At 37.5% G+C, this 13,335-nt stretch overlaps 1 protein-coding gene across 2 annotated transcripts in view; it reads left to right on the top strand.

The window, feature by feature from the left end:
* AFG3L2 (AFG3 like matrix AAA peptidase subunit 2) overlaps positions 1–13,335 on the top strand; it is a 35,441-nt gene that overhangs the window by 21,263 nt on the left and 843 nt on the right. For both annotated transcript variants that reach the window (XM_039846223.1, XM_039846222.1), the window contains 4 exons: positions 1,785–1,895; positions 4,736–4,851; positions 7,833–8,033; positions 9,379–9,573. In XM_039846223.1, the coding sequence (XP_039702157.1) occupies positions 1,785–1,895; positions 4,736–4,851; positions 7,833–8,033; positions 9,379–9,573 (623 nt within the window). The remainder of the gene's footprint in view (positions 1–1,784; positions 1,896–4,735; positions 4,852–7,832; positions 8,034–9,378; positions 9,574–13,335) is intronic.

The raw sequence follows: 13,335 nt of genomic DNA, 5'->3' as shown, positions 1-13,335 counted from the left end.
ATTAGCAGATATCAGTTCACTTTGTTGTTACCTCTCACCTTGGGGCTTCCTAAGTATATAGTTTACTTTTTATTATGGGAAATTTCAAATGTAAAACAGAAATTGAGAAAATAGTGTAAAGAACCCTCCGCACGTATCACCTAGCTTTAGGGACAGCTAATACGTCATGTCCAACCCTACCTATACGCTCACCCTCTTCCTTCTGTCTCTGGATAATTTGCGACGAATTTCTTAACAGCAGATCATTTTATCCATAAATGTTACAGAAATTATCTGGGTTTTTAAAAAACAACTCTATTAAGATAACATACCATAAAATTTACCTGTGTGTGAAGTATACAATAGATTTTAGTATATTTACTAAATACAGAGTTATGTAGCCAATCACTGTAATTTAAAAACATTTTCATCACCTCAAAAGGACCCATTAGCGGTCACTCCCTTTACTCCTAGCCCTAGGCAACCCATAATCTACTTTCTGTCTCTAGATTTTCCTATTCTGGACTTCCATATAGATGAAGTTATATAACATGTGGTCTTTTGTGCCTGGCTTTTTTTATATAGCTTGATTTTTTTCAGAGTTCCTCCATGTTGTAGCATGTGTCAGAACTTCATTTTTTTATGGCCGTGTTATAGTGCATTGTATAGATATACCACATTTTATTTATCCATTCTTCATTTAATGAACATTTGTGTTGTTTCTGTCATTTGGTTATTGCGAATTGCTGCTGTTAACATTCTTGTACGGATTTTTGTGTGGTCTTATGTTTTCATTTCTCTTGGTTATATACTTAGGAGTGGAATTGCTGAATCACTTTTTTGAGAAACTACCAAATTGTTTTCCACAGTGGCTGCACCATTTTACATTCCCATGAGCAGTGTATGAGGGTTCCAGTTTCTTCACATCTTGGCCAATGCTTGTTATTGTCTGCCTTTTTGACTATAGCCATACTAGTGTATGTGAACTGGTGTCTCAGGGTTTTCATTTTTACTTCTCTAATGACCAGTGATGTTGAGCATCCTTTAAGGCGCTTATTCCAAGAGTTTTTAAATGTAAAATGTGATCCTTTCTTGCTGTTCCCTATCTCCCTCTTCTAAACTTAAAATGAAATAAAAAGGAACATTTGAAAAGTATGAGATTATATACAGTATGGTCAGAGGAAGGTTGGCATCTTAAACGTCCCAGGGGTCGTTTTTACTTTTACTTTTTACTTGTTTTTGTCTTTGAACTTTATAACGTTTTAATATTTATTTATTGAGTACATATATTGCATTACCGTATACTCTGTCTGAAAAGTGAATTCAAAGAGCCTTATAGATCTAGAAAGCATTTGGCACGTTTCATATTTGACTTGTATTGTTTAACTGAATGTACTAGGTTATTTTAATGTTTGTTTTTCATTATATTTTAGCATATTGTATAATATCCACATAAATCACATTCCAAGCAGAGGTGGAACTAAGTTAATGGGAATTTTTAAATACAATCTTAATTTGCTGTTATACGAGCATATTATCTGTAAAGATAAATATTTGCCTATAATTATCTATTTACTACGAATACTTGCATCTCAGTTTAAGGGCCAGGATTGTACCAGGCTGTTATCGAATGCTGGAATACCTCAGGGTTATTATGAATCACACTAAATTATATTTACATAAAACTCTTATCTAGTTCTGCTGGTTGAGAAATTGACTATGGATTTGGTTGTCCATAACATGTGACTAATCAGTTTGATTATACATATTTGGTGGGTATGCTGTTCTGTATGTTTATTTTGTAGGAGCTGATGTGGCCAATGTCTGTAATGAAGCTGCTTTGATTGCTGCGAGACACCTTTCAGATTCCATAAACCAGAAACACTTTGAACAAGCAATTGAACGAGTGATTGGTGGTAAGGCAACTGAATGTAACTTAAGTCAGAAGGCTGATGAAATGAATTTGAGGCCAGGGATTTCTCTGTTTTGGCTAGATCTAGAAGCAAAAGTATATATTTTCCCACCCTTGGGGCTCACCATGTACCTGCTATCTTCCTTTGGTGCTGTGAGCTTCCTGTCCTCCTATGCGGCCTGCATGGCAATGATGGTGTAGGTGCTGGGTGAGTCTGAGATAGCAGGCATGCACTGCCGCTCTCACACAGGCAGCGAGCAGCGAGCAGCGAGCGGCCTTCCCTTGAATTACACCAATCCAGTTTTCTTGTGAATGCTCACAACCTTCCTGTTTCCAAAAATTCTATCACATGAGTTAAATGTGCTCTGTGATAGATAAACAATTGCAATGACTGTTTAACCAGGAAATGCTCACCACACCAGCACAGTGTTTTCCTTGCTTTCTAGAGAGTTTTCAGCTTGATACTCATAAAAAGGAAACTAGCAATTCGAGAACTTGGGCATTCAAAAGAGGGAAAAGACTGCTTTTAGAAAGTCTGCACAGAAGAAGATTTAAACTGGATTAATAGATAAATGGAATACTGTGTGAAAGTAGCATGAACAGAAGGTGGTTTGGTGATGGCAGTGTTATACCCTGTGTTTCATGGAGGGAAAGTAAACTGGTCAGGCTCAAGTTCCTGTGGGAAATAAGGCAAAGTTGGAAAAAGGTATTTTAGTCTAGATTTTAGAAAGCCTTGAATGTTAAGCTCAAGGACTTTTTAAGTATCCTATAGCCACTATTGAACTAATGTGGGTTTTCTCCTGAGCCACTAAGTAATGCAGTAAGTTATTGTTTAGGCAAATGAGTCTGACCAAAGAAGAGGGAAGCATCTGGAGGCAAGGAACCTTGTAGTCATTCATGAGAGAGAGCAAGCAGAAAAAAGGACAGCCAGAAAACTTGCAAGAAGAATGGGGTGCTCTGAGGTGTCTGGTTTGTTAGAAAATGAGATGTGCTGAATTTGAGGTTGTAGGTGTCTGCATGGAACTCTGGCACACTGCAGAAGCATAGGCTTTGGTTCCTGTGGTGCATGAGAGGGCTCAGGGAGCAGGTGCCTGGTGGAAGGAGCAGGGCCCCACAAAGTGAGCATTGCCAAATGTTTATATTTGGTAGCAGAGAAGAGGAAAGTCAGCAAAGTCACTAAAGCTGCTTATGTGCTACAGGCCCAGAAGGTGCATCAGCATTTAAGACCAGGAAGACGTGCCATTAAAGGAGACCCAGGAGGTTTTAGGAGAAGGGAGACAAGAGCGTGAGCATGTTTATACAGGAAGAGTTGTCAGCAGGATCAAGTGATGTGGGGAGAATGACCTTTTGGTTGGGCAGTGAGACTGTTCTTGGTGACTTTTGACGTGATAGTTTCAGTTGATTAGAGAGTACAAAGCCAGATTAATGGAGATTCCAGTGAGGATCTAGAGCTAGAACAGCAGTGTGCTCAGTCTGGGTTAGGCGCTAAATAACTATTGAATGAATGACTAGACCATTTATTCTAGACATTTGTTAAAGGACATCCAGGAGGTAGAGACCCAAAGGAGACCCAAGATGGTAGAGTTGTAGGTAGAATTAAACAAAATAAATCACTATAGAGATGTGTAAACTGCATATTTGTGGCTTTTTAGGTTGGGGGGAAGCTATGAGTGCTTAGAACAAAGTGAGTGTGAAAGAACAGGGTGGCGGATAGAGTACAAGGCCTTCCTCTGAAGTGAGTGGGTGTTTACCTGTTCACAGCTCAGCCATGGGCAACCCTTGTTCCGTAATTATATACAGAAAGTGAAAAATTCCTGTGATAAACTATGGGGAAATTTTTAAAAGTCTTGTTTTCTCAGGTAAGTAAGAACTGTTTATTTTTGGAAAACAAAGCTTTTCCAAAGGCTTGTTTATACACACTCTACAATTTCCTATCCTGGGATATACTTCCCAACTGTGGTGTACACTTGTCTTACACTGTATCACTGGGAACATAGTGCTCTTTTTAAATCTTCTAGACTCTTTTATATGTTTTCACTTGAGAAATTCTTTCAGGTGAGTTATCTTGAACACAGCAAAACTACTTTTGTCATGGTGTGATGGTTTGTATTAGTACAGACTGTGTGGTTAGTTTCTACATTACGAAGGTGCATACAAGGTTCAGCACCCACGTTTATCCAAGCCAGAGAAGAATCACACTTGAATTAGGTGTCCTTCAGTTCTGTAGTTGACACATGAGCCCAGCACATCTTAATCATCTCTGATCTACCCTTCTGTTGCCTTGTCTGGCTGTTGGAACCCCTTGGGCTGTTTGATGAGTGTGCTGGGTGCTGCAGCATTGGCTTGACTGAGTCAGTATTTTCAGATATTTAGCTCAGTCCTACTATCGTTTTCCTTCCATCAGAAACGGAAAACAGGCAGTGTCTCATGGCAAGCATCTTTGTTTACCCAGTGCTTGATAATTCTGAATATTTAGACTGAGCAGTGAGTTCTTTCCAGACTTCTTTGTTTTCTATGAATTGCATATGTTTTAAGTTGATCTAAGTGCTGAATTTTATTTTGCATTTCTGATTATTTCCCCAAACAATATGTGACTCAAAAGAGTGGGAGAGTTAGGAGGAAAATGGGCCTGGATGTAAGGATAGTAACTGTGTTTTTGCTTTAGCTGGGCGTATTTTGAAGTTGATTTTTTGCTTTTATTGTTACCTTGATTGGTAATTTTTGGATAATTGGAAGCATCTTAATCTCTAAATCACCTTTTGGATAAGGCAGTATTGTATTACTGTCTTTTTATGTCATTTTCACTAAAGCAGTGGTTTTGGTTTTCTGTTTTTATTTTGTCAGGCTTAGAGAAAAAAACCCAGGTTCTGCAGCCAGAGGAGAAGAAAACTGTGGCATACCACGAGGCAGGTCACGCGGTCGCCGGTTGGTATCTGGAACATGCAGACCCACTTTTAAAGGTAAAGCAGTTTATGTTGAACAGCAGGCAAGCCAAATGATTGTGTGAGAAATAGCTTGAGGAAACTGCATTGCCATAAAGGATAAATAGATGAGATGTTTAAATTTAAGGATAAATAGATGAAATGTTTAAATTTAAAGAAATTTAGCAAAAATATCTGGTAATAATAGTGGGATAAAGTGGTTATACAAACATTCCCACAGATAAGTTATAAAGTTTTGGAAAGAAAACTACAATTAAAAGGGACTTGAAAAGTTTTCAAAAGCAGACCAAGGCCGGAAGAGAGTTTACTCTCGAAAAGCAGTAGGTACAATGAGTTAGAATTGGGTGCTTCTGGCTTTATTGCTTAAGAGTTTTCCACAGCGAGTGGTGAAAAATGCTGGCCTTACCGTATTGAGGAGACAGAGAAGAAAGTTTAGGATTTGAAGAATACTGAAAATTTGACAGGAAAATCCTGGAAGCAAGAAAGCTACAGAGGGGCAAGACCCAAATCTAAGTAGAAACTGCCCAAATCTTTGGTTGACCACTAAATTATGTCTACCCAGGGAAACCTCAGAGAGCCTGAGCAGAGAGCAAAGAGACAGAGGGTGAGATTGTTAAATTTTCTGCTTTTTCAACTGCGTGTTGAAAAATACAGCATGAATGACAGGAAGCAGCCTAACTAACTTGCAGTGTTGAGACAGCTGGAAATTGATACGAATTTCCTGAAGAAAAGGGACCACAGAGAAAATAACATTAAAGTATACATAAAACATCCTAAATAATCTAAAAAGAAGCCACTAGACCTAGTAAGTGCAGTTAGCAAGGTTGCAGAAATCAAAGTCCATATACAAAGACCAATTGTATTTCTGTATATTCGCAGTGAACAATTGGAAGATGAAATTTTAAAATTCAATTTCATTTACAACAGCATCCAAATACATGAAATACATAGAGATAAATTTATCAAAATATTTGTAGGATCTGTACATTGAATTAAACAAGACCTAAATAAAAGTAGAGGTACACCTGTTCATGGAATGTTATGATGTCAGCTTTCTCCAAATTGATCTGTAGTTTCAATGCAGTCTATCATCATTATAACAGACTTTTTTATAGAAATTTACATGATGCTCTAAAATTTGTATGGAAATGCAATATCAATTAGAATAGCCAAAACAATTAAGTTAAAAGGATTACACTAACTGATTTTAAGATTTCATATACAGCTACAGTAATGAAGACTAGTATTAGTGAAAGGACTGACACATAGATCTGGTGAGATGGAATAGAGTCTAGAAATAGACCTTAATATAATTGGTTAATTGATTTTCAACAGAGATACCAAGGTAAGTCAAGGTGAGGAGGATTATCTTACCAATAAATGGTTCTGGCAACTCATTGTTTATATGAAAAAAAGTAAACATCAACTCTCATATCATGTAAGTACTGCGCACTAACCGATTGCGCTACTGGAGCTCCCAGCACTCGTAGCCTCTGCAAAATAAATAATTCGGAGTAGGTCATAAAAGCTAGCACTATAAAACTTCTAGAAGAAAACCTAGAAAAAGTCTTTATAACTTTGGGTAGCCAGAAATTTCTTAGGACACAAAAGCAGTTGATAAATGGGATCTCATCAGAATTAAAAACTTTTTGTCTTCGAAAGACATCACTAAGATGAAAGGCAAGCCATACACTCTGAAAATACTTGCAGTACACATATGTGAAAAAGGACTTGTATCTAGAACATATAAAGAACTCTTAAAACTCAATAATAAGAAAACAAGCAACCCAGTGATAACCAGTAAACTGGGCAAAAGATGTGAATATATATTTCACAAAAGTTGGTATATGAATAGACATTAAGCACATGAAAATTTCAATATTATTAGTCACCAGGGAAATGCAAATTAAGTCATAAGAAAATAGTGAATGGTTAAAATTTAAAAGCCAGTCCTAAGTGTTGGTAAGGATGTGGAGCAGCTGGAACCCTCACACATTACTGATGGAAATGTGAAATGATGCAACCATTTTGGGAAACAGTGTGGCAGTTTCTTATAAAGAGAAATGCTACCATGTGACCAAAAGATCCCACACCTAGATATTTACCTAAGAGAAAAGGAAACAATGACTCTTCCTACTTTATTAATTATAGTGACAAACTGGAAACAACCCTGATGCCTCTCTGGGATGAAATGGTTATGTGGTATGTTTATACAGTGGAGTGCTGCACAGCAGTAAAAATGAATGAACTGTTAATACACACAATCGGAGTAAATCTCAGAAACAGAGAAACTGGACATAATAAAGTACATACTATATGATTCCGTTTACATGCAATTCTAGAAATTGTAACTAATCCTCAGAGACGGAAAGGAGATCTGCAGTTGCCTGAGGGTGGGGGCGAGGTTGACTACAAAGAGACAAAAGGGAACTTTTAGGAGATGAAGAGAGTATGTTGGATCTTCATTGTGGTAGGAGGTCATGTTTGTCAAAACTTATTGAACTGTATACTTTAAATGGCTGCATTTTTTATATATAAATCATCTCACAATAAAGCGGACTTTTTTTTCTAAGAATTAAAAGAATTTACTCAATTGCAAAAAGAGGTCTAGAAAAGAAAACGAAGGCTGCTGAACATCATGGTCTGCCTTACCCCTTCAGCCGTGCCCGTGATTGTAGATGACAGTCAAGTTGAATCTAGCCTGCACTGTATTCAAGCTCACTCGCCAGCAGTCTTTTGTCAAAACTGAATAGTTTCAATTGAGTTTTATAAAAAGACAATACTTTCTAGAACTCTTAATGTGAAGTTATTGCTCCTAAGAGTAAATATTCCTCCAGAACAGTCACTCCTGCTAGATCTCATGTAGCCAAGGCTGATGGATTGCTCAGCTGGTGTGTTTATTTTTTATCAGTGAGTTTAGCTGTAAAAAAAAAAAAAAGTGATCAAGTCTATATTTGGTGGTAGAATCTCCAACAGTTTGTATGTTTTTTGCTTGCCAGGTGTCTATCATCCCAAGGGGCAAAGGACTGGGTTATGCTCAGTATTTACCCAAGGAACAATACCTGTACACCAAAGAGCAGCTCTTGGATAGGATGTGCATGACTCTGGGGGGCCGGGTGTCAGAAGAAATCTTCTTTGGAAGAATTACAACTGGTGCTCAGGATGACTTGAGAAAAGTGACTCAGAGCGCATATGCCCAAGTAAGTATGAATTAGAGTGCTTCTTCCTCATCTTCTCACATTTGCATGAGAAATGATCATTCATGAATGTCACTGAAACAATACTGTTAGATTTGAGTGGTTTAGACTTTCAGGCAAGGATTATTTCTTAAATCCTTTTTTAAGTAGTCAAAACTTATGAAAAGAAATGATTTTATTTGAGTATTCCTGTTATTCATGTTAGCTCTTCGGGGTCTATGACTTTCTTAGTCCTTTTTAATTACCCATTTAAAATACATATATTTTTTATTGTTTTCTTTACCTTCTATTTTTAAGGGCATTATTTGTTGTTTGCTCTTCTTTTTAGATTAATCTTTGTTTTTAAAATATTTTTATATGTTTCCTCTATTCTAGCACCTCATCTGAGTTTTTCTGATTTTGATTTGTTATTCCGTCATATTTTCTGTGATTTTCCTGATTTAGTCTATTTTGAAGTAGTACGTTGTAGTTTTCATCTGTTCTATGGACATGTCTTCCCATTGGCTTTCTCTGTGGAGACATTATTCTCCTTTTTTCTTATAACTTCATAAAAGATTTTTCTTTTGCCCATTTTTTACATGAAATTTGTTTTCCTGACTTCTTAGGAGCTTTCCTAGTTTTATAGCTTTTGAATTCCCTTTTCTGTTGTTTTCACGAAGTTTTTAAAAATGTGCTTCCTACTTTCTGAGTTCTCCTGGCTTTGTTCCTGCTCCCCACTTTTATCTGGGCCTTCTCTTTTCCACTCAGTTTGGATTTTACTTCCAGAAACTTCCTCTTACTGTGGGGCTTATTCTGGTTAGTTTTGGGAGCTCATGGCCCAGAACGAGCCAGCCTCCTCGCATAGTCTCCTGGCCCCCTGGACTCGGGGAATAGGGAAGTGCAAATGCCCCTTCCAGGTTCACTTGTTCTCAGGTTGGCAAAGCGCTCTTTGTAGGAAAAGCCTGGAGAGTTTAAGGGTTCTTATTTTCTTGGTGCTCTCAGATGCTTATTGCTTCTACTTGCCCTTGTGCAGAGAGTGATATCATGCAGGTCTCATAGCTGTTGAGATTTGTCCCCACTTGTTTCTCACCTGATTTTGTTGTAGAAGTTGTCTATGGCTTCTAGTCTTATGTTCCTAGTTGAGGAATTTCAGACACTATTCATTGCTGCCACCATCTACACAGAACACCCTTATCCAGTCAGCCAACTCAAGGTTGCCATGTAGATTTTGCCAGGTTGAAGAGTAGTATTGTAGTGAAGTGTGGAGAGTTAATGTCATTATAAAGAAAGACTAATTGGCAGTTTATAAAAATATGTTAGCCTGTCAGCACAAATGGATGTCTCCCACTGATCATGTATTCTTTTTCAGATTGTTCAGTTTGGCATGAATGAAAAAGTTGGGCAAATCTCCTTTGACCTCCCACGTCAGGGTGACATGGTATTAGAGAAACCTTATAGTGAAGCCACCGCAAGATTGATAGATGATGAAGTACGAATACTTATTAATGATGCTTATAAAAGAACAGTAGCTCTTCTCACAGAAAAAAAAGCTGATGTGGAGAAGGTAGGTGCCAGTTGTACAAATAATTCTGCAGTTTTGTAGAGAAAGATTAAAGTGATGATTAACTTTTGATTGGCTTATAGATGTCAGCATTCCCTATATCTGGCAAACTCTTGGGTTCCTTCCTTCATTCTGATATTTCTGTCTGCCCTATCTTTGTGAAGTGGTGGGAATGTGGTGAGCAAAAGCAGGCATGATCCTGGCTCTTGTGGCTCTTAGGGATATGAATGAGGAATTAATGAAGTCTTTTAACAACCACCAAATAATCAAATCTGTACTCTTCCTCACCAAGTATTTTACCAGTACAGTAAATCCTCACTTAATGTTGTCAATAGTTTCTGCAACTAAGCGAATGACATATAAAGAAACCAATTTTACTCTAAGCTAATTGACATAAACAAGGTCCTATGGCCTCTCATCAACATTATAACAAAACTACATTATTGAAGGCCCTGCTATACTCCTCAATTTGGAGCATAGTGGACTGATAGACATTTACTATTGTTTTTTATCTTTGGAATAAACAGGTGGTGACAGATGAAAGGGCACATAAAAGAATTAGCCAAACTTGGTAAGCAGGAAGTCACCACATGAAAACTACATTTGCTTAATTATGAGCATCCATGAATTAACTTGCTTTGTGTTTTTCAATGTTGTGCCTCATTTGATAGCACCTACAAAAGGGAAAGATCCTTTCTGAATTCAGTGGATTTCTTATATCCAGCAAACTTAAGTATTCAGAATCCATGCAGCCAAAATTGGAATTTTTTGTTCTTTGAGCATTTCACACTCTAATGAGAAAAATACAAATGAAAAGCCTTATAAAGAATTGACACAGATAAAGGAATATTCTAAGGTAGGCTATTCATCAGCAGATCTTCGGAGAAACTTCCTGTGAGCCTGCCCTGTGCGATGGAACTCTAAAAATCTGTGACATCTTTTCATAAAAGTATAGAATGTCTGTGGTGTCTGTGAAACACTAGAAAACATGCAGCAGGAGCTCTGAGAAAGGAAAGATCAGAGTAGTCAAAGAAGGCTTCATATAGAAGATAGGGCTTAAATTTTACCTTGAAGCCTAGTCAGGTTACAGTGAATGGGAAAGGAAGGGAGAGGAGGTGCTCTCAGTCTGGAGACGTGGCAAGCAGAGAAAGGAGTAGGGGAGAGGGCAGGACTGAGCCAGCCTGCCTGGAGCAGATAATGGGCTGCAGTACCCAGGTCAAAAGCTAGGTAGAAAATTTAGAAACAATTTTAGGAATAGAAGTGACTTTCATAATGGTCTAATTCAACCCCTTGTTTTATGGTAGAGAGTCAGAGTCCTTAAAGAATCTTGAGTGGAAATGATTAAATTTCATCATTTAAAAGGAAATGTAGCAGCCATGTGCCAGCTCCAGTGGGGTGACAGAGATAAGCTCAGGGCTGTTGCAGGCATGTGTTAACATTTGTGAGATGGTGCTGGTGGTGGCAGATCTAAAAAACCAAGAGTTACTGATGCAACTTAAGATTTATTAAGTAGAGAATGAATGGGAGGAAAGCCCTCAGAATGACTCCAGGATGCCTCCTAGAGGCGGTATCTAATCCAGGGAGTAGATGAAACAGCCTGGGGCAGGGTGGGGAGAGACTGAGGGATGGGGGTGAAATTTGGTCTTGACAAAGAGGACATAAGCAGTAGGCATTTGCAAATGGAATATGCATAGGATCTCCAGGCCAGACATAGGATATTTTGGTTATGCCCCTACAGCCAGTTGTTAAAAAGAAGGAAAGGAGCTGTAAAAGGGCGGAAAGGCTCGCCTGAGATGAATAGTTCTAGGAGGATAGAGTATGAGTACAGGGCTTCCACATGCCCACCACAGATGCTCAGATGGGTCCAGGGAATTTCACTCAGTCATTTACTTTTCCATATGTAAAGTACGTGTGCTGACAATGGTAACAAAGAAGTGTTTGTGAAGGGAAAATTGGTTCGACAGAGTGAGGATCTTGAAACACTGCAGAGTTCTAAAGTATTGCCTGGTCCATCAGAGAAAATAAAATCTGTTAAGAATAATGTCGAGCCAGCCAGGAGATAGGGAACCTCAAGAAGAGAGGTCACTTTGCTGCTAAGACTAGTGCTTTCCAAACTCTGGGCCTCACTTTACTCAAGTATGGGATGGGGAGTTGGACAAGTTGGTCTCTGAGGGCTGAGCTTTAGGAGAATAAGAATAAGCAGCTGGCATTCACTTAATAGCTTATGTGCAGCAGGTACTGCCTGAGACGTATTAACTTCTCTAAAGTCCCCTGCAACTTCAAGAAGTCACTACATTATTACCCCCATTTTACAGATGAAACTAATACATAAAGAAACACTGTTGCTTGACTTTGCTTAAGGCGTCATCATGCAGTTAGTTGGTAAGAGGTAGGACCAAGATTTGGACCCAGACATCCTGTCTGCAGAATTCTTGCTATTAACTTCTAACCAAGCCTGTGGTGTCAGCTTGGCTAGTCTGGATTGAGATGTACTGTGAGCATAAAATGCACACTGGATTTTTAAGATTTAGTATGAAAAAAAGAATGTAAAATATATCATAATTCTTAATATTACGTGTTGAAATGATAATATTTTTGATATATTGGGTTAAAATATATTGTAACTTAAGTGATTACCCACAGTTCTGTAAATAAGCAAATGAGATTTAAAGATGGTCTAAGAATAAATCCTAAAGTTTTTATTTCTCCAAATCTTACATATACAAACAATATGTTAAAAAGTCATATTGTTTTAGTATTCTGGTTATGTTTTTTAAAGTCTTTATCTCTCAGTGATGTAGACAAAAATATATGGATAAAATGATACATCTGGAATTTTCTTCAAAATAATCCAGGGAGTAGATGAAACAAAAGTGGCTCTAAGTTGATAATTATTGATAATGATTATGTGGGGATTAGTTATCCATTTTTTCTACTTTTATATGTATTTGAAATATTCTATAATAAAGTTTTTAAAGATTGAATAGACAGAAAATTTTCATTTGGTATTTTTAAAAACATAGTATTTAATGTAAGCTACAGACATGTTAAATTTCTAAGTAGGGAGTTACCTACTAAATCTATTTTATGAGATCAGAGGAGTACTTCGTTATCTTTATGGTAGTCAGATGCTCTGATATAACTACTCTCCCCTGCATTCCTGATGGTGTCACTCACATCCGTACACGTGCTTGGCCAGGTATCCCCTTTTCAGTGGCCTGTTAAAATGTGTAGTGTCAAGTTTGTGGTTCTGCCATACAAATGAATAGATCTTTAAGATACAAATTTTTATATTAATCTTCCTGGCTTCATTTTATGTATTTGCCCTTGTTTGTCATGATTATATTTTACTAACTTTAAAATTTTCCTGTCCATCCTATTTCTGTTCTTTCCAACTTATCCCCCAACCACTTTCTTACGTATCCTTCTAGAATTTCTTTATATATGTACACATAAAGAAATGTATTTTTCTTTCCTTTAGAAAGAGAACATAGCGTTCTATAGACATTTTTGTTACATTCACTTTTCTCATTGAATATGTCCCTCCGAGATGTACATAGATGAGAGAGATACTTTATTGCAGGCACATAATCGTTCATTATGTGAATGTAACAAATGTATTTAGCCACTCCCTTACTGATGGACATTTGTTTTGCCAGTATTTTGCACGTTACTGCAAAGTTATGTGACCTTTTATATATATCTTTTTCAGTGGTCTTAAACCTTTTTGGGGGATGGGGTTGGCTATAAATAAAAACATTTAAC

The sequence above is a fragment of the Pteropus medius genome, unplaced genomic scaffold, assembly GCF_902729225.1.
Source record: "Pteropus medius unplaced genomic scaffold, Ma_sr-lr_union100, whole genome shotgun sequence".
Taxonomy (NCBI): domain Eukaryota; kingdom Metazoa; phylum Chordata; class Mammalia; order Chiroptera; family Pteropodidae; genus Pteropus; species Pteropus medius.
This window is presented reverse-complemented; position numbering and strand designations above follow the sequence as displayed.